At 37.9% G+C, this 25755-nt stretch overlaps 1 protein-coding gene across 4 annotated transcripts in view; it reads left to right on the plus strand.

The window, feature by feature from the left end:
• The window catches only part of LOC124714857 (ubiquitin-conjugating enzyme E2-24 kDa), a 45422-nt gene extending 20340 nt beyond the window's left edge, over positions 1-25082 (plus strand). For all 4 annotated transcript variants that reach the window (XM_047243056.1, XM_047243057.1, XM_047243058.1 and 1 more), the window contains exons 5-6: positions 54-201; positions 23252-25082. In XM_047243056.1, coding sequence (XP_047099012.1) covers positions 54-201; positions 23252-23349 — 246 coding nt within the window. In that variant the 3' untranslated portion in view covers positions 23350-25082. The remainder of the gene's footprint in view (positions 1-53; positions 202-23251) is intronic.
• The last annotated feature ends 673 nt before the right edge of the window (positions 25083-25755 follow it).

Genomic DNA, 25755 nt, shown 5'->3' on the forward strand with positions numbered 1-25755 from the left:
GAACTTCAACATTTTGCTACACTCTTTGAAAGATTTTTCCCCCTCTTTTTCAGGTGACATTTCGCACTCGTATTTATCACTGTAATATTAATAGCCAGGGGGTTATCTGCTTAGATATATTGAAGGACAACTGGTCACCTGCTCTTACAATATCAAAAGTATTACTATCCATTTGTTCACTGCTTACTGACTGCAACCCAGGTAAGTTTAAAAGCAAATTTTAATTCCTTACATTTTGAAATGCAGTATGTCCTCTCTGTGATAACTAGTTTAAGCTTTTAGACTACCGTCATGTTTCCTTTGTTTAATACATTTGTAGACAATTTTGAAATTGAATACGTACCTGAGAATGAGAATGTCGATGTAATATGCTAGAATAGTCATTTTTAAGACAGGTATGAAATTTACAAAGTAAAACCTACAGATTACATTTACATTGTAAAGTACATCAGGCAGTATATAAATGACTGTTCTCGTCTCATTTTGAAGTATCTTAAATATTGAGTACAATGTGATTCAGTAATATGGAATTGGTAGCAGAGATCATCTTTACAAAGGACGCCAGTTACAAGTTTTATGGTCAGTGGCCCAAAAAACACTTTAGGATACAGAAAGGTATAGATAATGGTGTGAACACCATTATGTAGTTCCTTATGTGTACCTCTACAGTTTAATTCTTTAATTCCTTCAGTGTTAGTGCAGTAGGGTGGATGGGGTACATGCATGATGTGCGCAGACACAGGAGGAGCTGGTCGGAGTTAACGAACAGCTGAAGATGTTGCTGATAATGCTCAGTCTTCTGAAGGCTGCTGTCTTGGGGTGTAGCAGTGGCAGAGAAACTGATACATTACATAGGACACCTCGGACATCACTTCTTTTGCCCAACTGTCCGGTCTCACCCATTCCCCCTGTTAGTTGACAAATGGCATTCCTTCACCAGAGTCTGTGCAGGTATATGGTCGGATGGGTTAGCTATTTATTGGTAGCTTCAATGTCAGGCATGTTATGGAATCACTTAGGAAAATAGCTTCCAGAACTGAGAAAAGCCAAACATGTGCTTTGTATGTCTGCTCGTGTGTGGGGGGTGGGGGGGGGGGGGTGGCATATCTGAAATGTTCAGGCAGCCCTGCCAGCAGCTATACAGTGTGCGAGTTGGAGGTTCTGTTTGCACCAATGATGCCTTTTGGTTGGGGGTCCGAGACCGACCTCAGTTTGTACGGGGGAGGGCGAGTGGTGAAGACTGCTGGCCTTGTTTGTGGGGTCCAAGTAGAGCTTAGAATTTGCAGTGTCAGTCCCAGTATTGACCAGGGTTTTTGGTTTGGAACTGGTGAAAGGTCTGAGCTAGAGACTCCATTGATTCTGTGACTATTTTGGTTACAGATGTCTGTACCTGTGTTCTACGTGGGGAGCTTTATGAATCACCTAGATAAAGTCATGAGTGCATTATAAAGGAAGCAGCAATTTGGGTAGCAGATTACTGAGAGTGCAATTCCCCCCCCCCTTTCACATTAATACTTGTTCCCTGGATTATGGAAACGACATTTCATAATGCTGTGGAAAGTGTTAGTTTAACATAAATTTTCTTTACGTAATATAATTTTTTTTTCAATTACTACCTCATATCTCAAAATTCATCCATTGAGTAGGAGGAATTGCCATTCAGAAATTCTTTTAATTTAATTTTATTTTTTTTTAAGTGTCAAACTTTTATTGCTATGCGGTAGATGACCAGAGATTTTTGTGCCAAGTCAGATTTAACCCTTCCAGGGAGCTGTTGCACTCAAATTATGCTCGTGACTGAGAGCCAGATGAAACCTGAAGTAGAAAGATTTTTAAATACCTAATGAGGTATATGGAATGTACATCAAAAAGAGATGTTAATTTCATAAGAGGGGAAGTGTTCTTTGCAGTCAATAAAAATATTGCAGCTTCTGAGGTCGAAATTGCAAATTTATATAGAAACAAGTAAGTGGCCTAGGTGACTCAATTTAATCATCAGTTGCTTTCATCAGCCATCCGTTGAAGTCGTAATAATTATAGAATGATTCAAAGAAATTCTACACACAGTAGCATGGAAGTACCCTGATCAAGCCGTATTAGTTGCAGGCAATAGCATAGCTATTGTGTGTAGACTGGGATATCAATGGATTTGTTGCAGGTGGTATGGGCAGTAAGTCTTGCAAAGTAGTTCTGAACACAGTTTTCCAAAATCTCTTGAGCATCTAGTTCAACAACCCACATCCAATGAGAAAATTTTTGACCTTCTAGCCTGATTTTATTGACATTATCATTATAGCGGCTGAGCTTAGTAATCATGATTTCAAGCTAAGTATCATGATTTCATCATAGGGACAATGACTACTATTATTTTTTTATTTATTTACACGTCTACTAGTTCTGTAGGACCAAATTGAGGAGCAAATCTTAAAGGCCGTGGAAAGTATCAGTACATGAAATTACAATATAAAAGTAATAACAGATAAAAGAAGATGTTTATGAACCCAAAAAAAGTCTAGCCATTAGTTTGAGTAAACACAATCAACAATATAATGTAGGAATCAGCTTACAAGTAACGTCTCAACAGAATAGGAGGAGTGACTCACGAGCAAACTCTTCAGTTTCAATTTGAAAGTGCGTGGTTTACTGCTAAAATTTTTGAATTCTTGTGGTAGCTTATTGAAAATGGACGCAGCAGTATACTGCACGCCTTTCTGTACAAGAGTTAAGGAAGTGCAATACAAATGCAGATTAGATTTATGCCTAGTATTAACTGAGTGAAACTGCTAATTCTTGGGGATAAGTTGATATTGTTAACAAGAAACAACAGTAAAGAATATATATATTGAGAGTTCAGTGTCAAAATACCCAGACTAGTGAATAGGAGTCGACAAGAGGTTCGCAGACTTACGCCACTTTATTGCACTAGCTGCCTGTTTCAGAGCCAAAAATATCCTTGGAGAATGGGAAGAATTATCCCAAAATAGAATACCATATGACATAAACAAATGAAAATAACCAAAGTAAACTAATTTTCGTGTTGAACGATCACTTTATTTCAGATACTGTTTGAATAGTAAAAGCGGCACCATTAAGTTTTGGAACAGGATCCTGAACATGGGCTTTCCACAACAGTTTACAATCTATCTGAACACCTAGAAATTTGAACTGTTCAGTTTCATTAAACATATGCTAATTCTGTGGAGTTAAAATGTCGGTTTTTGTTGAATTGTGTGTTAGAAACTAAAAACTGAATCACTGTGATTTAGTGTTAGTTTATTTACTACAAGCCTTCAACTTAGATCATGAACTGCACTGTTTGAAACAGAGCCAGTGTTGCACATAACATCCTTTACTACCAAGCTAGTGTCCTCAGAAAACAGAAATATTTTAAAATTACCTGTAGTACTAGAAGGCATTTCATTTATATAAATAAAGAACAGGAGTGGCCCCAACACAGATCCCTGGTGCACAACCCCACCCCCCCCCCCCCCCCCCCCCCCCATTTGATTGTGCCTTGTCCCCACTCAGACCCCACATCACAGCCATTCTCAACACTGTGAGCAGTGACCTTTTGCTGTCTTTTGTTAAAGTAAGAGGTGAATCAATTGTGAGCTACTCACCATATTCTGTAATGGTCCAACTTCGGGAGCAATATTTTTATGATCAACTAAATCAAACACCTTGGTTAAATCAAAAAATATGCCTGGTATTTGAAACCTTCTGTTTAATCCATCCGGAACCTCAGGGAGAAAACAGACCGTAGCATTTTCAGTTGTTAAACCTCTTCTAAAGCCAAACTGTACATTTGATAGCAAATTATGTGATATAAAAGGATCAATTATCCTTACTTACACAGCCTTTTCAGTAACTTTAGCAAAACTGATGGCATAGACATAGGTCTAAAATTGTCTACTTTATCCCTTTGTCTTTTTTCATAAAGCAGCTTTACTACTGAATACTTTTAATTATTCAGGAAACTGACCATTATTAAAGAAAAAAATTGCAAAGATGGCTAAGTACAAGGCTAACATGTGCAGCACAGTACTTTACTATTCAGGTAGGCACTCCATCATATCCATGAGAGTCCTTAGTCTTCAGTGCTTTAATTATTGACTCAATCTCCCCCTTGTCAGCATCACAGAGGAGTATTTCAGACATCAATCTCCGAAAGGCATTTTTCAAGAGAGTTAGGATTCCCTGTAGAAACAAAGTTTTTATTTAATTCACCAGCAATGTTCAAAAAATGGTTGTTAAATACTGTACGTGTATCTGACTTACCAGTAACAGAAATAATTTTACTACGAACTGACTTTATATTGTTGACCTTGTGCTGCTGACACACACTTCCTTCACAACTGACCATATGGTTTTAATTTTATCCTGTGCATTTCTTATTCTATTTGTGTACCACACACTCTTTGTTTAACTAATAACATGTTTAAGCACCTTACAATACTGTTTGTAATAGCACCTTACAATACTGTTTGTAACGGGCTACTGTAGGTTGACTGTGACTACTTCTAACATTTTTGACATAATTCCCACTTTGTTCTACGTGATATTCTTATCCCACTAGTCAGCCACCCAGGCTGCATTATACTCCTAGTACCCTATTTAGGATATTCTAATGGAAAGCATCTCTCAAAGAGTTGAAATATGTTAAGAAAAGCTTTATATTTGTCATCTGTGTTATCGGAACTATAAACATCCTGCCACTCTTGTTCCTTAACGAGGTTTAAAAAACTCTATTGCTGTTGGTTTAGCTTTCCTACATAATTTGTGATTATATGTAACATTTGTTTGAGTACGAAGCATTTTGGTGTTAAAACTTGTGCATCATAGTCTGAAAGGCCAATCACCCTTCTACTATCAGAATGCCCATCTAGTAATGAAGAATGAATAAAAATATTGTCTATGGCTGTGCAACTGGTCCCCTGTGCACCCTAGTGGGAAAAAATACAGTCTGCATCAGATCTTATGAGTTTAGGAGATCTACCAACATCCTTTTTCTTGCACAATTATGTACAAAATTAATGTGGATGTCACAACATGTAACTAATTTTTGGTACTTCGTATAAAGTGAAACAAGAACCCTCTCTAGCTTGAGCAGAAATGCTCTGAAGTCAGAGTTAGGGAACTTACAAACAACAACAATAGAAGTTTTGTTTCACTAAATTCAAATGCCCCTGCACAACATTCAAATATCTGTTCAGTGCTGTGATATGTCTATGGACTCATATGGAATACTGTTTTTTACTTACTGGACACTCCTCCATTCCGCAAGGAACTCCTTGAAAAACAGCCTGCTAATCTGTATCCTGGTATGATGTCAGTCAACATCTACAGACAGTTCACTAATTTTATCTCTAATATCTCTTATATTTTGATGAAATAATGCTAATTCCTTCTAAATTTAATAAAGCAATTAAGAAAGATAAGAAGGTTTTGAAGCTGGAAAGAGCCTATAAACAGTTGTTAGCATTATACAGTGAACGGCCGTAATTTAGTCCCAATGTGATGAACATAGAGGAATTGGGGACAAAGTTTAAAATGATAGTAAATCACACTTTGGAGAAATACTTGCCAAGTGCATGAATTAAAAATGGAAAAGGCCCAGCATGGTTTAATGACAAAATTCCGAAAATGCTGAGGAAACTGTTTTATTGTTACTTCAAAATAGACTGCGAAAATGTCAGCAGCCAAAGTTATAGGAATTCCTCTGTCTATCAAGAGTTGATCCACGAAGCAAATAAATACCACCATTGTACCTTAGGAAAATATCTTGCCGAGAACATAAGGTAATTCTGGTACCACATAAAATCGCTTAGCAAGTTGAAGGCTTCAGTCCAGTCACTCATCCTCCAGTCAGGTGTCAGTAGAAGACAGCAAATGGAAAGCAGAGGTTTTAAATCTTGCATTTAATGATGATTCATGTAGGAGTATTCTAAAGGCATACCTTTGTTTTACCATTGTGCAGAAAACCAATACAGTATAACCCCGCTTTTGTGTTCCCAGAATTAACGTTTTCCCACCGTTTATGACATTTTTTATCGATCCCGTCAAATTTCCTGTGCCCACAATGTTAATTTGCACCTGATTTTGCATTAACGTATTTATAATTTTCCCCCGATTTATGCATTCTGAAAAAATGTTTGTGGAGAAAGTATGATGATGTCATAATGTTGATTGTCCAGTAGTGTTTACAAATATTAAGTGGTTAAGTTTCTTGACACCAGGCCACTCACTCAGTGGATTTGAATGGGTAAATGAGTAAAAGTTGTAACAATTCGTGCCGTACCTCCCACCGCTGCCAAGCTCTATGTGGCTTGGTGGCTGATAGGAGTAACAAGGTTCGTTCGAATGAAGATATCATGATAAATCACAACCATTACCAAAGTGTCTCTAATGCGCAAATGCAGTTTTGTGATCATTGTGATCATCGTGACACCTACGTCAAACCATATTTAGCGTGTTACAGCGTATGGCCACGTGGAGCACTAGTTGACAGCATCATTCACTTTGTGTTGCTCAAATGTTTCGCGTGTAAACACAGTGCCAGTTACGTATTGTATTCAAGCGAGCAAAATGTGTTTCGAGAATTAATTCTCGTTGTCAAGTTCAGTAATTACGTATGTATTTTTTGTGATGTTACAGAAAAAAATAGTGTGTGTGTGTGTGTGTGTGTGTGTGTGTGTAGTGGGGGGGGGGGGGGTCTACATAACTGATGAGGCACAGTACCCGATAACCTCAAAAAGACGAGCACAGTGCAAGAGATCCATAATAACACACATTCAAACACGATACAAAATACTTATTTACTTATTTGCACTTGACAATGAGAGAAAATTATCTAAACACATCATTAAGCATGACAAAATACGTAACTAGTGCAGTGTTTCATTATTTAAGTAATGAATGACGTTTGAAATTAAGTCAAACGTTTTCACTTCCGAGACAGTTATCAATTCCAGTTACATCAGCGGTTTTTATTAGATAATAAAAAAGTCCTTGACAAGTGATTTGATGCCTGTACATAAAGTGCAAGGGGATATCTTATACACAACTTTTATAGCTTAAAACCTTACTTCCTGAATTTTACACCATTTTTTTCTGAAGTCCTTGAAAAGTGTAAAAGTGGGGTTTCACTGTAAGTTCAAAGGTCCGAGTGGAATCCCAGTTCGGTTTTACAGAGACTACACTTTGACATTGGTCCCTTACATACTGAGCTTTCATTTATCACGAATATCTCATCCAACATAGCCTCGAGTGATTAGTAAAATGCATTGGTGACTCCCATATATAAGAAGACAAGAAGAATGGACCACAAAATTACGGACATTGGTTTGCTGCAGAGTTTTGAAGCATATTCTAAGATCAAATATAATAGATGTCCTGGCGAGAGAAAAGCTCCTGTCCAAAATCAGTATCGATTTAGAAAGCACTGCTCATGTGAAACTGTTTGCCTTTTTGTTGCATGATATTTTGTGAACCGTGGATGATACAAAATAGGCAGATTCCTTGTTCCTAGATTATCAAGAAATGTTTGGCACTGTGAAGATCTGAGCACATGGAATAGGTTTTCAGGTGCGTGAGTGGCTTGAAGACTTTGTAAGGAATGCAACCCAGTATGTTGTCCTGAATGGCGAGTGTTCATCAAACATAAAGGTATCATCAGGAGTGTGATAGGACCGCTCTTGTTCTCCATATAAATTACCAATCTAACGAAAAGGCTGAGAAGCAGTCTGCAGGTGATGACGCTATAGTGTGTGGAAGTAGAAGGCACATTCAAGTTCATTTTTTCTAATTAACTACTCACCCGAAATCGATGAAACTGGCATTACTTCTCGACGTAATCGCCCTGCAGACGTACACATTTTTCACAACGCTGACGCCATGATTCCATGGCAGTGGCGAAGGCTTCTTTAGGAGTCTGTTTTGACCACTGGAAAATCGCTGAGGCAATAGCAGCACGGCTGGTGAATGTGCGGCCACGGAGAGTGTCTTTCATTGTTGTAAAAAGCCAAAAGTCACTAGGAGCCAGGTCAGGTGAGTAGGGAGCATGAGGAATCACTTCAAAGTTGTTATCACGAAGAAACTGTTGCGTAACGTTAGCTCAATGTGCGGGTGCGTTGCCTTAGTGAAACAGCACACGCGCAGACTTTCCCGGACGTTTATATTGCAGTGCAGGAAGGAATTTGTTCTTCAAAACATTTTCGTAGGATGCACCTGTTACCGTAGTGCCCTTTGGAACGCAGTGGGTAAGGATTACGCCCTCACTGTCCCAGAACATGGACACCATCATTTTTTCAGCGCTGGCGGTTACCCGAAATTTTTTTGGTGGCGGTGAATCTGTGTGCTTCCATTGAGCTGACTGGCGCTTTGTTTCTGGATTGAAAAATGGCATCCACATCCACGTCTCATCCATTGTTACAACCGACGAAAAGAAAGTCCCATTCATGCTGTCGTTGCGCCTCAACATTGCTTGGCAACATGCCACACGGGCAGCCATGTGGTCGTCCGTCAGCATTCGTGGCACCCACCTGGATGACACTTTTCGCATTTTCAGGTCATCATGCAGGATTGTGTGCACAGAACCCACAGAAATGCCAACTCTGGAGGCGATCTGTTCAACAGTCATTCTGCGATCCCCCAAAACAATTCTCTCCACTTTCTCGATCATGTCGTCAGACCGGCTTGTGCGAGCCCGACGTTGTTTCGGTTTGTTGTCACACGATGTTCTGCCTTCATTAAACTGTCGCACCCACGAACGCACTTTCGACACATCCATAACTCCATCACCACATGTCTCCTTCAACTGTCGATGAATTTCAATTGGTTTCACACCACGCAAATTCAGAAAACGAATGATTGCGCGCTGTTCAAGTAAGGAAAACGTCGCCATTTTAAGTATTTAAAACAGTTCTCATTCTCGCCGCTGGCGGTAAAATTCCATCTGCCGTACGGTGCTGCCATCTCTGGGACGTGTTGACAATGAACGCGGCCTCATTTTAAAACAATGCGCATGTTTCTATCTCTTTCCAGTCCGGAGAAAAAAAATCGGAGGCCTTAGAACTTGAATGCACCTCGTATAATCGTTGACTGACTGGGAAGATACAGGATGACGTAGATGGAATTTATATTTGCTTTGATTAATGCCAGGTTGTTCTAAATATAGAAAATGTAAGTTAATGCACGTGAGGAGGAAAAACAATCCTGTGGTGTTTGAATACAGCATTGCTTGACACAGTCATATAATTAGCTATCTAGATGTAACATTGGAAAACAGTATGAAATGGAATGAGTAGTAGGAAAAGTTAGTGGTCATCTCCAGTTTATTGGGAGAATTTTAGGAAAGTTTAACTGTGGTGACAGGAGACCACTTTTAGATCACCAGTGCGACTCATTCATGAGTACTTCTCAAGTGCTTGGGATCCCCTCCAGGTCAGATTAAAAGAAGACATCAAAGCAGTTCAGAGGCATGCTGTTAGAGTTGTCCCCAGTATTTTTGATCAATGCGCAAGTGTTATAGAGAGGCTTCCTGGACAGATGGGGAATCCTTGATGGGAAGACAGTGTTCTTTTCACAAAACGCTATTGAGAAAATTTAGAGAACAGTTATTTTCAGCTGACTGCAGGAACGTTCTACATGGCATCACCAAACTGGTCACTTACATGCCAGTCATGATGTTTATTATTATTGCCAAGCTAAAAGTTTTATTTCGGTACTTCAAAATTGCATTTGATTCTGGAAAACCAGTTGGAATTAAAAATGCCTCAGATGCAGTAACAATTCACAGTATAATTCATTATCACCTTTCAGCACATCAGGCAGTGTTTTTATGTGTACGGTATGAATCAAAACTCATCTGTCAACAAGAAATATTTTTCATTGTCAAGGACCACACTTTATTAATAATTATAGTACAAAGCAATATCTCCAGTTACAGTTAAATTTTCAGCAAGTACACAAAGTCCTTTCATCCATACATGTAATTTTTCATCATTAGAAACTTTTCTACAAGAGCGTGTATACAATGTAAATGGCATATTACTATAAACATAACTAGGTCTACATTGAGTCTTCATGTCAATTCCACAATGCCAGGTCTTCTAGGCGATGACATCTCTGTCGACAAAAGATTCAAGTCCAGGAAGGGATGTGTTTTCACAACAAACTATGGCTAGTGAAATGTTGTTGTTGTCTTCAGTCCAGAGACCAGTTTGATGCAGCTCTCCGTGCTACTCTATCTTGTGCAAGCTTCTTCATCTCCCAGTACCTATTGCAGCCTACATCCTTCTGAATCTGCTTAGTGTATTCATCTCTTGGTCTCCCTCTTCGATTTTTACCCTCCACGCTGCCCTCCAATACTAAATTGGTGATCACTCGATGAAATACTCGAAAGAAATCATGTAGTTGTACGAAGATTGCATTTAATTGGTGATTTTTGTACCGTGAGTATATTTGCTTTGAATGTTTGCCTAACAAGTACCATTCATCTAGCTGTTCAAAGGAAATTGAGGACATTAACAGTGTCCGAAAGAACAATTGTAAAGTGACCAGCATTAAAGTTTTTAATTCTTTAAAAACTGCAGTCACTGGAGAAATTTATGTGCCATTCTGTATTCCTTATTGATTTACTCACTGTATTAACCTCTCTGTTTCTACCACTTTGAAAACAATCAAAACAAAAAAATATATTTAAAAAAAATGCATACTGGATTTGGTAATCGCACACAGGTTTTGTGCTCCACAGCCAGATGCCTTGGTCGCTATGCCAGCAGTGCTTTTCTTAAACAGCTTTTATGTTATGGGTATGTGAGTGAGTGTCTTGAAAGTTATTTCCCCTGATTTCTAGAAAAATATGCAATTGCAGACCCCACATACAATGAAGAAAAATGCTCAATTTTCTATTGCCTGTTGATCCTGTAAGTCTCAGGACGTACACGCAGACCAGCCCCCCCCCCCCCCCCCCCCCTGAACCATGGACCTTGCTGTTGGTAGGATGGCTGGCATGCATTAGTGATACAGATAGCCATATTGTAGGTGCAACTACTCTGGAGCAGTATCTCTTGAGAGGCTACATAAATGATGTATGGTTCCTGAAGAGGGGCAGCAGGCTTTTCAGTAGTTACAGGGACAACAGTCTGGATGAGTGACAGATCTGGCCTTGTAACACCAACCAAAACAGCCTTGTGCTGGTATTGTGAAAGGCTGAACGCAAGGGGAAACTACAGCCATACTTTTATAAATATTGTGGAGATGAAATAATCCCCTATTTGGATCTCTGAGTGGGGACTACTCAGGAGGATGTCATCATCAGGAGAAACGCATTTTACAGAACAGAGCATGAGATGTTAGCTCCCTTAATCTGGCAGGTAGGTTAGAAACTTTAAAAAGAGGAATAGATAGGTTGAAGTTAGATATGGTGGGAATTAGTAAAGTTTGGTGGCGGCAGAAACAGGACTTCTGGTCAGGTGAACACAGGGGTATAATTACAAAATCAAATAGTGGTAATGCGGGAGTAGGTTTAATAGTAAATAAGAAAATAAGAATGCGTTTAAGCTACTACAAATAGCATAGTGAATGCATTATTGCAGCCAAGATAGACACAAAGCCCACACCCGCCGCAGTAGTAAAAGTTTGTATGCCAGCTAGTTTTGCAGATGATGAAAGAGACTGAAGAAATGTATGATAAGGTAAAAGAAATTATTCAGACAATTTAACATTTTGATGGGGGACAGGTATTCAATGGTAGTAAAAAGAAACAATGGAAAAATTGTAAGTTAATGTGGATTGGGTGAAAGGAAAGAAAGAGGAAGCTATGTGGTAGAATTTTGCATAGAACATAATTTAATCATCACTAACACTTGGTTTAAGAATCATGAAAGGAGGTTGCATATGTGGAAGTGTCGTGGAGATACAGGAAGGTTTGAGATTGATTATATAATGGCGAGACAGAGATTTTGGAACCAGATTTTAAACTGTAAGACATCTCCAGGGGCAGATGTGGATTTTGACCACAATTTATTGATTATGAACTGTAGATTAAAACTGAAGAAATTGGAAAATGATTGGAAATCAAGTAGATGGGACCAGGATAAGTTGAAAGAACCTGAGGTGTTGAAATTTTCAGTGGGTGCATTGAGCGCCAACTGACAACAACAGGGGAAAGGATTACTGTAGAAGATGAATAGATAACTTTGAGAGATGAAATAGTGAAGGCAGCTGAGGATCAAGAAGGTAAAAAGACGGGCAAGTAGAAATACTTGGATGATGCTGGAGATGTTGAATTTAATTGATAAAAGGAGAAAACATAAAACAGCAGAATATGAAGCAGGAAAAAGAGAATACAAATGTGTAAAAAATGAGATTGACAGGGAGTGCAAAATTGCTAAACAGGAATGGCTAGATGACAATTGTAAGTATAGATACTTCCAACAGGAAAATTAGAGACCTTTGGAGAAAATAGAAGCAGCTGTATGAATATCAAATGCTCAGGTGGAAAACGCAGCCCTAAGTAAAGAAGGGAAAGCAGAAAGGTGGGAGGCATATGTAGAGGGTCTGTAGAAGGGAGATGAACTTGCATCCAATATTATAAAAATGGAAGAGGAGATGGGAGACATGATACTGTGAGAATAATTTGGCAGAACATTGAAAGACCTAAGTCAAAACAAGGTAACATTCCATCAGACATACTTAAAGCCTGTTCCATCTGATATGCAAGATATGAGTGAGGTGAAATGCCTCAGACCTTAGGAAGAAAGTAATAATTCCAATTCCAAAGGGAGCAGTTGCTGACAGTTTTAGATATGACCGAATTATCAGTTTAATAAATCATGGTTACAAAATACTAACGCGAGTTCTTTACAGAAGAATCAAAAAAGTGATAGAAGCCAACCTCGGGGAAGATCAATTTTGGATTGTAGAGAAATGTTGGCACACACTAGTCAATTAGTGACCCTACATCGTAGCTTAAAAGATAAGTTAAGGAAAGGTAAACCTACATTTATAGCATATGTAGACTTAGAGAAAGCTTGTTAACTGCAATACATTCTTGAAAATTCTGAAGGATGCTGGTGAAATACAGGGAGTGAAAGGTTATTTACTGCTTGTATGGAAACCAAATGTCAGTTATAATGAGTCAAAGGGTTTGGAAAGAAAGCACCTATTGAGAAGGCAGTGAGACAGGGTTGTAACCTGATCCAAGTGTTACTCCATCTGTACATTGAGCAAGGAGTAAAAGAAAGCAAAGAAAAATTTGGAGAAGTGATTAAACTTCAGGGAGAAAAATAAAAACTTTTAAGGCTTGTCAGTGACATTGTAATTCTGTCAGACAGCAAAGGACTTAGAAAAGTGGTTGAGTGGAGTGGACAGTGTCTTGAAAGGTGGATGTAAGATGAACATCAGCAAAAGCAAAACAATTATAAAGGAATGGCATCTAATTAAGTCAGGTGATGGTGAGGGAATTAGGTTAGGGAATGAGATACTTAAAGTAATAGTTGAGGTTTGCTGTTTGGACAGAAAATAACTGTTAGCCGAAGTAGAGAAGATATAAAATGTGGACTGGCAATGGCAAGAAAAACATTTCTGAAGCATAAAAATTTACTGACGTCGAATATAAGCCCGCAGGGTTGGCTGTGCGGTCTAACGCGCGGCTTTCCGGGCGGGAAGGAGCGCCTGGTCCCTGGCATGAATCTGCTCGGCGAATTTGTGTCGAGGTCCAGTGAACCGGCCAGTCTGTGGATGGTTTTTAGGTGGTTTTCCATCTGCCTCGGCGAATGCTGGCTGGTTCCCCTTATTCCGCCTCAGTTACACTATGTCGGCAATTGCTGCCCAAACAAGTTCTCCACGTACACGTACATCACCATTACTCTACCACGCATACATAGGGGTTACACTCATTTGGTGTGAGACGTTCCCGGGGGGGGGGGATTCCACCGGGGGCCGAACTGCACAATAACCCTGGGTTCGGTGTGGGGCGGCGAAGGGACGGAGCCTCTCCGTCGTTTCTAGGTCCCCGGTTAAAATACGATACAGTACAATGTCGAATATAAATTTAAGTGTTAGGGAGTCCTTTTCTAAAGGTATTTGTCTGTAGTGTAACCAAGTATGGTAGTGAAACATAGACGATAAACAGTTTCGACAAGAAAAGAGTAGAAGCTTTTGAAATATGGTGATACAGAAGAGTGAGGAAGATTAGATGGGTAGATCACATAACTAAAGAGGAGGTAGTGAATAGAATTGGGGAGAAAAGAAGACTAGAAGGAGGAGTCGGCAGGTAAGAAACATTCTGAGACATCGAGAGATCACCATTGGATTCCCTCCAATGGGGGTTAAAAATTGTAGAGGGAGACAAGAGATGAATAAAATAAGTTCATTCAGAAGGATGTAGGTTGCAGTAGTTATTCAGAGATGAAGAGGCTTGCACGAGATAGATTAGCATGGAGAGCTGCACCATACTAGTCATCAGGCTGAAGACCGCAACAATAATGTGAACAGAAGACCGCAACAACAATGTGAACAAAACAAAAAAATGCAGTTTTTTTCCCAGTTAAAAATAAATTTTTTTTTCACTTTAAGTGACAATATACTTTTCCTTGGAGATGCAAAGCTTGTGAATCCTTTGATTGGTAAATGTTATAAACACTGGCTTAGAACTTCCCAGCATTTCAGGCAATGAAGCAAAACAAAAAACATGTTTTGGAAAGATCTTTAATGCGTGGCAGCATGCACACTCCATGTTTTGGTATTACGAAAGTGTAAATACGGATTTCATCAAATACAGCATGGTTGCTTTCGAAGCACTGAAATCTAGATTGCTATGCATTTTTGGCAGCCAGTCATAGCTTCTCATGCGATCTCGCTAGCCAATGACCACAGATATTCAGAGCTTAGGACATGTGATGTAGTCAGCCAATAGCAACATCACTATTAAGTAGTGTCGACACACAAACAGGAAAAGTTAATAGTTTAAATTAAAATACATACAGTGAAAAGTAAGCTTTCACATATAGTATTGGTTGTAAAAATAACAACAGTTGCTGTAGAATATTACTTTCGATACATCTCTGTCTAACACATTGTTTAGGTACTTCATCAGACACGAAGCAATTTCTTGGCTACCACGTTTGGCAATGGTTTCATCCCAAATGAAGCACATTTTTCATTTTGGATTAGCTTGATTACATCTTGTCTCATATAGTGTGAGATTATAAGTCCAGAGCTGCCTCTTGTAAAAAGATACTCCATTCACTGAAAACGGCGTAGCTAGGCACTTTTGCAAATCGAAGGAAACGACAGCTAGCTTTTTATCCTTCAAAGACAACTTCTTGTCTATATCCTTTTGTTTATACACAGCTTTGGCAAAGTCAAGGTGTTCATTTTTCAACCTTTCAGCATTTATTCACTCTTCTTCTTGGTCCGTAGATTTAATAATCATATCAGATTTATCACATTTTGTGCAAGTATCATTTTTGGGCTTTTTAAATTGATAGTTGAAATTTTTCACACACATCTGCCTGTAGAAAGACCTACTCTGAGATATGATGATGATCTCTGTACAAAAGTCCACATATAGTTTCTACATTTTAGAAATTGACAGATCGGGTGAGAGGTACTTTCTTGCTGTATGTGAAAGAGAGTAATGAGATTCAATGGCAGGAAACATATGTATATGATCGAGAATAATCTTCCGTGCCTCTTGAGACAAGCTGGTTCCCATGCTTTCCCCACAGACCTTCAGCACACATACCTGAGTTCGATTTCCTTTTTTTCTCCGTTACAACTCAGATTTTTTTAAAGTGACGTCAAGTGTATTTAAAAATATTTTTTGAGAAACTGCAGTATGCTCACCAGATTTAGGGAGTGAATAGAGGCGAGTGAATTTTCGCCTACTCTCCAGTTCTCTACCATCTCGTAATGTTTGGCGAGCTTTACCTTTTTCACAAACCAATCCTGCTATGAATTGGTTTTTTGCTTCCTTACTTAATGAGCAAATGTAGTTTGTCTTTCAGTTTCACTGAATTTTTCGGAATGCTTCAGCCTACATGTACAGGTTGCTTTAAGAGCTTTGGCCTTAACCGTTTTTCCTGTAGCATTTTTATATTCTAACCCTGCATTTCTTCTTTTCTTCCTTATTTCTTTTGCCCACGGATTTGGGTTCCTCGTCCTTTTTCTGGTAATATATCCTTCAGCCTTCTTTCTTCCATGTTTTTTCGTTGTCGATGCATTTTGTTCCTGAAATAAATTGTCCTGTTCGTTCTCATCATTATTCAATTCACTCAAAGCATTTATTCCATTTGTTGTGTTCATGACATTCAGTTCATTCGCTTCATTCTGTCCATTCACTTTACTGCCTGTATCGCTTGAATTACGTTCCGAGGGAAAATACTCATCAGAGGAAAAGTCATTTACATCGCCACAATCAGGTGGTTAGCTGGTGACATTAATCTCATTACTAAGTTGTAAAAATTCTTCGTCAGTGCACGGCAGTGCCTGTTGCTGGGGCTCCTGAGATAGACCTGAAGAGAACGCGTATGCTAATAATTTGTTTAAAACACAAATGTACTAACAATTGCTAATTTTATACTGATTATTACAGTGTAAAGCAAACAAAACTAATGCTTAAGAGTCAAGTGTAATAAAGTAAAGGAATAATACAAGTTTTCATTACCTTGGCTTGGAGTTTCTCTCAAACCCATTTGTAGCAGCTTTTTCCCGCTTGTTGCCATCTCGTAACCTTTGTAACAATGGTCTAACTGGCGTTCAAACAAACACTACAAAGCAATCTCGACAAGCGATTTCAATACATTGTCAACACACAATTACACAACGATGTCAACACATGGTTATACAACAATGTCAATACACATTGTTTGACGGGGCCCAATGTCACAAACACACATGGGTTAAAAGGGCCAATGTGCACTTTGGCCCTTTTATTTATACAAAAATATATTTCAAATTGGCTTAAGTATAGATTGGCCTTTCTTCCCATTAATGCTATTCTGACATTCCGTGTGGACATATGCCCGAAATGAATCTGTGTATCTCTGTTAATAAAGGAGCTGGACATTGGCCTTTTTTACACCAAAACAATGACCTTACGGACAGTGTCGTAGAGCCAATAACTGAAAAACATTGATTTTGGGCATTGGCCCTTTCAGCACCAAGCCACAGAATTAAGGCTTCTCAAACCACCATTCACAATATTTTCATACAACCTGTTAGAAATTTAAACAGTTGTAACATCACGCTCATCAAAAGCAGTTTTTTGTTACAAAATATTACATCGTCTTCACCCTAAAGTCTTTGACACATTTGGTGTCAGGAGACGCTTGTGTGTGCACTGTGTTTTGTTCTTGTAAATGGCACATTTTCTTTGCAAGCAAAGCTTTGTTTTGGCGTTATTCTCTTACTATATATTTCATTGTTGCAGTGTTATTCTGCAATAGCAGGTTAATGTTAAATTCTGTATTAGGATATCAGTTCTTACCAGCCAAAATTACAGAAATTTGACTGAGAACTAAAACGATGAAACATTGCTGGAATTCTAAAAAATTTCTTGAGTTTTTCCTGGATTTCTCGGTTGTCCTTGGGCATATACACCCTGTATTTTGAGATGATTGTGCAGCATGAACTTAAGGGCTGGTTTTGTAGGAAAGGGGGGAAGGGCAAATAACTTAGAGCATTTCATTTTAGGTTGTACACAAGTGACTTGCTAAATATGTGCCGAGTTGTTTGGCTGTGTCTGAGACACTCCATCTGTAAGGAAATGTCCTCTCTGCTACTCACTCACAATTTTTAACAAATAAGCTTTCTCCTTTTGGGGAAGTCATGATTTAGTTTACAGATAGTGGTGTGATGTAAGTGTTCAATAAAGTGCCACAACAAAATAATTCCCTTTATGATTACTACCCATTACTATTGTGAGGAAGCAAAAAAATCTATGTAAATGGTAGAAAATTCTTGGTCTGCTTGTTACCCTAGTAGTATTAGTTGACTGGACTCTGTGCCCTACCATGCCTGTGAAGAAAGTGGAGTTTGGCTGCATAACAATATTGGTCTGCCACTAGGAGTCTGTGAGAATCCACATCTCTTCAGGTTAACTCTATCCCTACTTGAGAAAACGAAATAAACCCAAATGAAATTTTAGAAAATGGTCCCTTATTGTAATTGCACAAATTTTTACGATTTTTAGAAAATCTTGTTCCTTTTGATGATTAAAACAATCCCCAGTACATTGAATACACACACACACACACACACACACACACACACACACACACACACACACAAATAAATAAATTGTATCATTGTTAGTTTGAAACAATTTGACAAACTGGATTTTTTGACATCCACGTGGGCTTGCTCAATTTTGGATGTACTCTTACCAGCACAATGTTGTTAACTTTATAATTCTTAGAGAGTGTCGTTTGGTTGTGTATTTTCTTCTTAAATTCTGCTTTGCCTCCAGTGTTTCTCTCTATTACTTGAACCCTGTTTTCCCATAGCATGCCCAGTATACATTTTCTGAAAATGACATCTAGTTCCTCTTCTACCAAAATTTCACTTGATGTAAGCTGAGTATACATGTAAGGCATGAGATATAAAAATTGTTCAGTGGGTGCTATTCATTGCCTGTGGGTTTATATGGCTTTAATGATTCCTGCATCTGGCAAACAATCGACGAGAGTTTCCCAGAAGGTAATGAATCACATTTTTTTTCTTCAACAATTCTTTATTGAACATAATGGGAATTACGCACATGGCAGAATGGTGTTTTATCTACACACCTTATTTTTCCATGTAATCTCCATCCCATTCTGTGGCCTTCCTCCAGTGCGAAACAAGGGCGTGTATGTCCTGTCAGTACCAGTCCTTGTCCTGGTGGCAGACCCAGCGCTTCAGTGTGTGAATCGCCTTCTCATCATCCTCAAAGTGTCTTCAATGAATGGCGTCTTCCAATGGCGCAAACAAGTGGAAGTCCGAGAGGGCTAGGTCAGGGCTATAGGGTGGGTGGGGTAACACAGTCCAACCCATTTTTGCGTTGTGTTCAGCAGTCCTCAGACTTGCGTGGCCTGAGCATTATTGTGTTGCAGCAAAACATCTCCTTGGTTGCTTTGGCACCAAAGTCGCAGGAAGCGCATCTTGAGTTTTGTTGATTTGTTGATATATGCTTCTGAATTAATGGTACCGCCTCTTGGCTTCACATCAATGAGAATGACACCTTCACAGTGTAAGAACACGGTGATCCATGACCTTTGCACAAGCATTGAGAATATTCCCCACAGTTTCTTTCTCTGCAGTGAGAAATTGTGGCTACATTGCTTGTAACATATATCACCTACAGTCACCGTTCTGAAAGTGTCCTGCAGGCACGCTATCTGTCAGAAGCGACAGAAAATTGGCGTGCTCACTGTGGAGACTTCATATAATACATATGTAATGTTTCACATTCGTAGAATTATTTTTGACTGAGAAAAATAATGCAGTGCATTACTTTCTGGGCAATCCTCATATATCTTCTTTCTATCTTAACTAATATTGTATCAATTGTATTTTGCATATTCAGTTCTGCTCAGGTATCATCATATCTCTTTTTGTTCATCAAAGTATATCCAGCCAAGTACCTGAAGAAATTCATTTCATATGCTTCTATTCTCTTTTCATCTCTCTTGTTAAGAGTCCAGTTTTCGCATCCATAGAGCAGTGCTGATGTAGCCACAACCTCACTGAACTTCAGTAGTGTATCGCTGTTGACTTTCCTTCCCAGTTAAATTGGTGTAACTTATTTTGTATTCCATTGTTCACCCTGTGTGTAATAGGCATCCTAAATATTATCTTGCTCTATAGTACGCCTGTCAATTTCAATCTTAATTCGCATTGGCGGGTGTCCTAAAAAAGCTATTGCTTTTGTCTTTGCAATGGAGACATTCAGATTGTATTGCCTGACTATTTTACTTAAATTATAGACAGCTTCTTGTAAGACTAACAGTTACTTGGTCATCAGGGAAAAGTACACTAACATCCCTATCATTTATTTTAAAATGTTTCATTGTCTGTACCCGAATTGTGGTTACCTCGCCAATATACATATTAAAAAAAGTGAGTGATAGGGGGCACTCTTGTGAACCCCATTGTTTATTTCAACCATAACATGTCTGTTACCTGCTACCTTTATTTGTGTTTTGTTTTTCATAAATAAACCCTGTACAGCTCTGTAAATCCTGTACAGCTCTTATGAGATGAAATCCCTCTGTTTCTTAAAATTTCCCATGATTTGTTTTGAGATACTTTATCAAATGCCATTTGTAGTCAATGAAGGCAAGAAAAAGTGGAAAATTGAATTTTTCTATTAGTTACATCATGGTGAAAATACAGTCCCAGCATGATCTGCCTGTTTGAAAACCGTGTTGGGCATCAGATAATACAGTTTCAGTTATTGGATAGTAGTTTTTTTTTCAATTGTAACATACAGTTTATAACATGATTTCAGAAGGCTAATACCTCTGTAGTTCAGACATTCATATGTGTTACCTTTCTTATGAATTGGGCATATCTGGGCTATATTCCATTCTTCAGGTATACAACCACTTTGCCAGCACATATTAATGAAATCAAATATTCTTTATTTTTGCCATATTTGTTTCATATTTGATGAGCCCTGTATTGATTTTGTCACACCCTGAAGTCTTGCTCTTCATGCTAGGTGTTAATGCACCCTGTATTTCCTCCAACATTATTAGGTCTATGTTCCTGTCTGGTTCCGACAGAACTAAGTGTTTATCGTGCACATCTGTCCAGTGTGTTTTGTAGTGTTGCAACCAATTAGTTCCAGATATTGTGTTTATTTGCAGATTGTCTTTATCTTCTTTGTTTAAATGTTGAATTATTTTCTATACTTTGTGTTGTCTTCCTCTTACATTATGTTCAGTATGTGTTATATTTTCCCAATTAAGGATTTCAATTTTCCTGACTTTCCTTTTGACTAGAGCTGATTTACTTTTATAATCTAGTCTCAGGTCATGATTGTGTTGGGAATTAAACATTTTTAAGTAGGCATGTTTTGTACCTTCCATTACATTAGGTATTCCATCATCCCAGTATTGTGGGCTCCTTTTGAAAAAAAACTTTTCTTTCTTCTACCAAGTGCTTCTTTTATGTTATTACATTCCTGGTTGATGTTATCTGCTTTTATAATGAAACTTGTGTATTCTTCAACCCTTCTCTGATTTAGTAACCAGATACTCTCTTCTTGAAGTAAATGTATCCTAAATGCTGTATTGGCATTATTTTGTTTCTGTTTGGAAGATATCTTCTAAGTAGCTTTATTTTTGAGACTGGCAAGAAATGATCTGAAGAGACATCTGGCTCTCTGAAGACCCTTGTGCCTTGCACTAGAGACCAAGCCTCCTTATTTGCAATTATATAGTCTGTAATTGTGGCAGAATTTCTAGCTAACAGTTACATTTGTTGATCACTTCATGCCTGAAGAATATGTTTGTTATGCTTAGCTCATTATTTAATGAGAACGCCTTCAGTCTGTATCCATTATTATTTGTTTTGTTTTTTCTTCACAATCAGTAACATTTGCCATGGGGGTTTTACCTACCGTTGCATTTAAATCCCCCACTATTATCAGACAATGATCTTTGTTTGTACAGAGGGCTCTTTGCAGGATGTAGTAGAAGTTTCCAGAGTCAGCATCCCATCCCTCTTCCAGGCATACACTCCAATTACTGACAGATAACCTCTTGATATCTTTATTCTGACCACAATTATCATTTCATTAATCTCAGTGTAACAGGGTTTGCTCATCCTATGTATTTGTGCAGTTACTTGCTCTATGTGATGTTTTGCCGTGTGGTATCACAGGCTGTAACTGTCTGCCCTTACCTTTACTAGTGAGCATCTCCCTACGATCACGAGATGATAGTACTCTAATGCCATTCAAAAGTTTTTGGATATGCATCATATTAAAATTATCTTTTTGTAAGCTTTTCTACCATTATAAGGGTAGTAGATTTTCTCAGGGGAAACTATTTGGAAGACAGTTCAGGTGCGGCCAGTATATGCTTTCTTCTGCCAGTTTACTTCTGCAGTGGGGCTGAAAATCCATAGTGACCACTGAGCAAAGTAGCATATTGGTAAGACACTGGACTCTCATTTCAGACCGTGACAGTTAAAATCCCTGTTCGGCCATTCAGATTCAGGTTTTCTGTGATTTGCTTAATGCAGGTGTTCGGATGATTTCCATGAAAAGCACACAATTAATTTCCTTCATAGTCTGAGCTTGTGCTCCATCTCTCTAGTGGTCTTTTCATTAGCAGGATGTTAAACCATCATTACTTTTCATTTGATGAAGTAGTGGGATGCACTGTGTATTCAGCACAGTTGAAGGTATTTTAACATTAATTCATGGATGTAGCTTATGTGACCTACTTCTCTTATGCAATTGTATATGTTGTACCATCTGATCCTTTCAAGTTGTTCCTGCAAACTTCTTACTATCTGAGCTTTGCAAGTTGTTGCTGTACACCCCATCAGGCATAAGAAAGAATGAATCTGGGATTATGTTCAGTTTTCTATGAATGCATGCAGTTTTAAAATCAGATCCTTAGAAAGTTAGCAGACACATTAACTACTGTGTGTCAACTTTGTATCAGAAATGATAGTGGTCCATTATAATGTGCATCACTCTTTCTGCTAAATAACATTTTAATTTTGTAAAACTGGGTAGCACTAGTATTCCCTCCGTTCCTATGACGACTTAACATTCTTCCCATTGGACCAAGCACCTACTAAGAAATGTTGTTTCAACGTACTACTTCAATTCAGTTTTAATCTACTTAATGCAATTGGGCCAGTCGATTCATATCTGTACTGTCACATCTTTTGCTAGGTATGCGTGTGCTAACATGTTTGTTTTAATTACAAGGACTTTCTTTGATTCTTTTGAGTCATTTGACATTCCACTGTTTACTGATGTATAGCTTTTCTTTAGCAATGAATGTAGCATGCAGTTATTCAGTACTTGTTCCTCCATGAGCCAAATCACTTTATTTGTGCCACTTTTTGCTGAAAAAATTTAAATGCCAAAATGTTAATTTTTGTCAGAATAATTTGATGCTTCAATGAATTTTTAGTTAATTGTATGCTTTTCTTGTAATTCTGCTGCTCACCATTTGCACTTAATTTCATCCCTAATATTAAACATTTTTAAAATGTAATTTGGTTATTTTTTTTCCAGCTGACCCTCTTGTTGGCAGCATAGCAACACAGTATTTGCAGAACAGAGAAGAACATGATCGTATTGCAAGGCTTTGGACCAAACGTTACGCAACGTGATGTGTCAAAAAAAAAATATTGCTCTTCCAATGACTTTTTGTAAAGACATAGTGATAAATGACAAACAGCCCTTATTCAGTGCAGCATTTGTGTTTCATTGGCAAAAATATAATTGTGTGTATGCCACAGTGTATGGGTGTTTTTCTCACTGTTTGGAACTCCTGTGAAAATGAGATGTTTTGAACATAGATAATCATTTATTCATAATGTAGTATCAAAACAAAGATAGGGAAAAGGATATTAAATGTAATGTGCGGCTTCAGAATAGATAGCTTTCTGTGGATTGTTTCCTGTTAAATGTGTTGTGGAAGTAATATTCAGATGGGTAACCTGGCGAAATTTCAAACCTGTACCTCATTACAGTAATTTACTTTTTTATGTGGTTAGCTCCCATCTGAGATAATTCAGTATGAAACATTGAGTGCAACTCTTTCTGTGCAGATCTGGCTGTTATTGTTGACTTTTCTATTGGGAGTGTCTGTTGTGCTCACTTGAGGACAGCAGTTAATATTAAAAACAAATAACAAAGGTGTAAACTTGCCTGTGCATACAGCTGGTGTGCGTGTTGAAGTCAACGATGAAATAAATTTTGTTTGTAATCTTTATTACTTTCTTTGTTGGTAATTGAATTACTACATATTATGGTACTGATTCTGAAATCAGATGGTCTGTTGTAATTTGAAAAATGTGTATTTGTAAATTCAGTTTTTGAAGTGTAAGTGGGTTGGTTTTGTCATATTTCTTTTTTTAAAAAAAATCTGACAAGAGTATGGAAACATTCTCAAATTTTCTATTTAGTGTTGTGTGATTAATCTGTGAAAGTCTCCCAACTTAGAACAATGCTGGTGGTGGCAACCACTCATCAGTGTAAATTAGTCCACTGCACCTAATGTATTACTGAAGAGCAAATGATGTCACAGTTCCACATGTAAAGAGCATTTCAAATGAATGGATTTTTTATCCTGTTCGCTGTCAACAGTTAATTATAATTTTGTATACCAGGGTTTTGTTGTGTTCATTGTTCAGTAAACAGCTTAAATGTGTTAGTATTTGTATTAAAATCGTGTACTTCATAAGAAAAATTGGTCATAGTGTGTGTGAATCTCATATTCAGGAACTTACTGTACAGTATATCTCTGACAGGCAGTGAATTGTAATGCCATGGTATGAGTGAGGCAAATCACTTATTTTTGGTTTCATGGAAGTGAGTGGTGTAATGATTTTTAAGAAACACTGCACTATGAATAGTTCCTAATCTCTTGAATGATATATTCTTGACAGCACCATAAATGAGCTGGTTCAGTAGTGCACCTGCAATATAAACAAGAAATAATTTGCTCAGACTTATTTTAATATTTTTTATCAGTGAAGTGCTTGAACAATAACAAGATATACCATACAATTTCTTCTTTTAGCATACTTTTCTCAAACTGTTTCTGGTAATCCTCATCTCTGGTGCTAAACAAAATTTTTTTGACTGCTGATATATTGTTTCAATAAGCGTTCCATGGAAAAAAACTGCTGTGTGAAAGGACACTACACTGCATGAAGTGTTTTCTACATTATTATATGTTCAGAATTTTTGTACAACACACATACCTGTCAGTGTGCATGATTGCAACCAGATATTGAAAATGTTTTTGGTGTGTACAGTAAACTTGAAAACAAAGTAAGGTAGTTGAAATTTGTGTACAATAATTTAAATTGATAATAAAGTGGTATTCTTATGTCAATTATGTGGTTGGCAGTATGTTCATGAATTTTGTTATTGGTTTTGGATTCTGTCATAATTCAGAATTGTTATTACGTGTTGGGACCACCTAACATCTTTAGTCTGCTTTGCAAACCCTTCAAAAATGCATAAAAGTAGTGTTTCATATCTTTTTTTAAATGTATCGTCTTACCTTAATGTAAGGATCTGATTCATTTTCCCTACACAGCCAGCTAATGAATTTAACAATTAAGGGAGAATGATGTAAAAGTCAATTAAATTTTGTAATTATCAGACATTGTACAAAAGTTCTGCACAATTTCTTTCATTCTCCTTCTGATGAGGCTGGATCCAACAATAAAAAAAATGCTGTAAAATTTTCCTGGTGATTTCTTCTGAGACACCTGTGGTTTACCAAAATGGTGCTTGTGAGGTAGCTCACCACAGCTCAAGACTGCATTCATACTGCACACCAGGATGGGATGTACTGGACTTGCCTTGCTTAGCAGGCACACGTTGCCGACCGTCGCTCAGTTGCTGGGCTGTGACAGCAGAAACTCACTTCTCTGAGTTTCACATTGTAAAAATCTGGCAGTATATGAGAGTACCCCCACATATTTATGAACTTTTTTCATGAAAAGCTGTCCTTTCCTTGTTAAAAAAAGATTCTTGTTTTCTATTTTGGTATGGTTTTT

Source organism: Schistocerca piceifrons, chromosome 1 (genome assembly GCF_021461385.2).
Source record: "Schistocerca piceifrons isolate TAMUIC-IGC-003096 chromosome 1, iqSchPice1.1, whole genome shotgun sequence".
NCBI lineage: Eukaryota > Metazoa > Arthropoda > Insecta > Orthoptera > Acrididae > Schistocerca > Schistocerca piceifrons.